The sequence below is a fragment of the Pteropus vampyrus genome, unplaced genomic scaffold (assembly GCF_000151845.1).
Source record: "Pteropus vampyrus isolate Shadow unplaced genomic scaffold, Pvam_2.0 Scaffold1, whole genome shotgun sequence".
Classification (NCBI taxonomy): Eukaryota; Metazoa; Chordata; class Mammalia; order Chiroptera; family Pteropodidae; genus Pteropus; species Pteropus vampyrus.
In genome coordinates, this window is record NW_011888782.1 from 25,315,417 (window position 1) to 25,319,821 (window position 4,405).

At 31.3% G+C, this 4,405-nt stretch overlaps 1 protein-coding gene across 1 annotated transcript in view; it reads right to left on the reverse strand.

Annotated features, from left to right (window-relative positions):
* STXBP5L (syntaxin binding protein 5 like) overlaps positions 1 to 4,405 on the reverse strand; it is a 279,142-nt gene that overhangs the window by 188,226 nt on the left and 86,511 nt on the right. Inside the window, exon 6 of the mRNA XM_011355337.1 lies at positions 1,433 to 1,516. Within this exon, the coding sequence (XP_011353639.1) occupies positions 1,433 to 1,516 (84 nt within the window). The remainder of the gene's footprint in view (positions 1 to 1,432; positions 1,517 to 4,405) is intronic.

Here is a 4,405-nt window from a genome sequence, read left to right on the forward strand (position 1 = left end):
TATAAATCAATATTTAAAATTATTTCTAGGTATAAAATAGGTTTAGTGTAGTATTTTACTGACTTACTTAAACATTGTTAATCTTTTTAAACATTTATTTCAAAAATTATTTTTGCTCAAAGTTAGAAATGTTCCTTCTACACTATTTAAAGCCATAGGAAACCCAGCTGATTCTATATTTTCCTCTAGATTTCCTTTTTAGCTCTATTCTAGTTCCAACTGGCTAAATTCACAGATTGCATTTGGACTATTATCTAGCTACCAGTCTTGAGAGAGGGAGCAATCTCCATCCACATCTTTATATTTTGTGTATTTAACAAAAGGAAAATCCTAGCTTGGCTCCCTACGACCTTCTTTCCTTATGATTCAAGATGCCCCCCAAGTTCATCATAAAGAGTATATTTATATAACATAATTTGACAGAATATCTTTCACCAATCATGACCAAATTATCTATAAACCTTTGGCTATCTTTAAGCACAAAACTTAAGAATTAAACCACTATAAGAGGAAAGGAGGAAGCACACAAAAGAAGGGTTCTAAAAAAATGTTTAAATTTCTTTTTCTATTTTATATCAGTTTTGCCTTAAATTCTTCAGCATTCTTCCCATTTAAGTGTGGGTGATACTACACTGCAATTTTTGACCTATATTTCCTCCTATCTCTCCTCACTCTACCTGTTTCAGAATTTAATTGACAACATAGATGATCAACTTTATTTTTCATAGCTACAAAAGAGAATTCTCCTTTTCCGCCTTTTGCCCCCAGCCTCACTGTCTTCATTAGTCTTTTCTGAAAGGGGAAATAATTAATGGCCTAGAGTTAATTTCTGAACAATTGAAGTATCACTTCAGAAACTATTCCTTGATGGAAAGTTCATTGCTTTCTCTAAATGAAATTCTAATTAGTCTCAACTATGTATAATAAAACCTACTTCAAGATCTTATTGAGTCTTATTATTAAGTATTACTATTTACAAAATCTCACTTTATGCTAAGAAGGCAAATATTAGAAGATAAGACCATTCAAACTGACTACTTAAACTTTCTGCCACAGGAAAAGAATATTCTAAGGGAGATGTAAATAGAGTCTTTAGCGACCTTAAGGACAATGAGTCGGGACAAAAGCACGCAAAGCCTAAAGAAAGGAAAAGGAGTTCAGATGCAGCTGGAGATACAGTACGGGTAATAGATGCCAAAGTATATAAAGGATGCCAAAAAGTGCCCAATAATGGGCAGTCAAGGCAGAATTCCCACTCAGGAGAACAACCCAGAGTTGGAACTTGTGCAAATACAATAGTCAGTGTGAGGCATTGAGTCATAACTAGGCAGTTTTCCAATGATAAAAGTGTTGGTAACATACAAAGCTTAAAAGTAGAACATAAGTACAAAGTCACAATACTTGTTCAAATATTTCAATAGAAATAACTTACCTCATCATAATAAACTCTCAGTTCTGCTCTTTTAGATTTCAAGTCCCAGAATACTACAGTACCGTTTTCATAACCTATTAGCAGCTGGAAAACATAAGAACAATCATTTTTTGTAATTCTAACATTAATTTTAACTTGCTCTAAATAAAGTTTAATGGTAATACAATAAAGCAAAATCATACTACATAATACAACTTTATTTAGAATACCAATTTTTCCAGATCCTGAATATTTTTCCTTCATTTTAAAAAAACTGACAAATAAGCTACTTCGATATAAACATTTACCAATTAAATATGCCACATTCCAAAGAGGAATTGAGGAAATGAAAATATACATAACACAACATAAAAATAAGAAAATTAAAATAAAACAAGAGCTAGAAAATAAAGACGAAATAAAGGATTAAATGAGATAAGTTTGATAAACTATGTATAACTCCATTCCATCTTATGCACTTAAAAAATGTGGCCATAAATTTGGCATCAGTTTTCTCTATATCAAATCCTCTTTTCTTTGACTTACAACAGCATTTCAAACTCAGATTTATGAACCCTTAGAAGTTCACAAAGGTATTCTAGAGAGTCACATCATTAAAAATGGTCAATATTTGTTTATAAATCAATAAATAAGACAAGTAAAATATATGTTCTTCATTTTAACATAAAAGAATCTGAAAATAGATAATTATAAGATCATATTAAAAACTCAGTCATTCAGCTAAACAGTGCTGAATGACTTTTACTTTAATATATTCTGAGTTATTTCATTCTGTTAAATTTAACCTATCATTGATTAAAAAATCAGGAAGGATAAAAATAGACCAATGTTCAAATAGTGATAATATTTCCCATGGATTTGCCTTAAGATGACTTTCTAGAAATCTACTAGTATTTGTTGAAATTCTTATACAGTGTGATATTTCAGTAATTCTAAAAAAAAAAAAAAAAAAAAAAAAAAAAAAAAAACAGTGATAAAACAGAAAATACAGTGGTGGTTATAAGTTATTCCTCTAATAGCAGCCTGAGACCTAATCACTTATCTCAAAATTTTATAACAGAACACAAAAAGTAACAGACCAGCTAGTAGTTTTAACAGGAAATAATCAAAATTTCAAACATCAGGGTCAGGAAAGCAATGTATTTTATTTTTGAAGCTACAGCATATATTTAAATGTTTTGTTATTAAACCAAAGTTTTTTATTAAATTTATCGGGGTGACATTAGTTAATAAAATTATATAGCTTTCAAGTGTACAATTCGATAATATATCATCTGTATACTGCATCATGTGTTCACCACCCAAAGTTACATTTTCTTCCATCACCATATAGTTGACCTCCTTTATCCTTATCTACCTTCCCTCTCCCCCTTTCCCTCTGGTAACCACCAAACTGTTGTCCATGTCCATGAGTCTCTGTTTGTTTGTCTTGCTCATTTATTACTTTCAGTGTTATATCCCATATATGAGTGAAATCATATGGTTCTTAACTTTTTCAGTCTGACTTAATTTCACTTAGCATGATAATCTCAAGCTCTATCCATGTTGTCACAAATGGCAGTATTTCATCTTTTCTTATAGCTGAGTAATATTCCATTGTATATATGTGCCACATCTTTATCCAACCATCTATTGAAGGACACTTTGGTTGTTTCCATATCTTGGCCACTGTGAATAATGCTGCAATGAATACTTGAGTGCATATATCTTTATAGATAAATGTTTTCGAATTTGGGGATAGACACCCAAAAGGGGGATTGCTGGGTCATATGGTATTCTTAAATTTTTTTGAGAAACTTCCATACTGTTTTCTAGAGTGGCTGTACCAGTTTACATTCTCACCAGCAATGTATGAGGGTTCCTTTTTCCCCGCAACCTCTCTAACACTTGTTATGATTTGTATTCCTGATGATAGCCATTCTAATAGGTTTGAGGTGGTATCTTATTATGGTTTTGATTTGCATGTCCATAATAGCTAGTGAAGTTGAGCATCTTTTCATATGTCTGTAGGCTGTTTATATGTCTTCTTTGGAGAAGTGTCTGTTTGGGTCCTCTGCCTATTTTTTAATGGGATTGTTTTTTGTTGTTAAATTGTATGAGTCTGTATATATTTTGAACATTAGTATAAAAAGAGAGAGAACAGAGGTAAAAATCATAGAATACCACCAAACTAAAATAAAGAAACACAAGGGAAAAGAAACAATGGAGGCACCAAGCTACCAAGAAACAAGAGATAAATGGCTATAGGAAAGCCTCATATATCTATAACCACCCTAAATGTAAATGGACTGAACTCACTAATAAAAAGGAATAAAGTAGCAGATTGGATCAAAAAACGAAACCCAACCATATGCTGCCTTCAAGAGATACATCTCAGCTGCAAGGATAAATATACATTCAAAATGAAAGGATGGAAAACAATACTCCAAGCATATGGCATTCAGAGAAAAGCAGGTGTAGCCATACTTACATCTCATAAAATAGATTTCAAGATAAAAAAGGTAACAAGAGACAAAGACGCACGTTTCATAATGATAAAGGAAACAATAAAGCAAGAAGACATAACACTTATCAATATATATGCTCTAAGATAGGGAGCACCAAAATCTATAAAGTAACTACTAACAGAACTAAAAGGAGAAACTGACAAAAACACAATGATAGCAGGGGACCTAAATACCCCACTCACAGCTATGAACAGATCATCCAAACAGAAAATCAATACAGAAATATCAGCCTTAAATGACACATTAGACCAATTGGACATAATCAACATTTAGAACCTTTCATCCTATCACACCAGATTGTACATTCTTCTCCTAGTGCACATACACAATAAATTTTTAAACTGATTTGACAAAATATATGAGCCTCTTTACATACTGAATTAAAATAAATGGCATAATGATTCTAAATTTAAAAAGTCAAAATTAAGTATAAATTTAAAGAATATTTCTTAAAATAAAATTTATA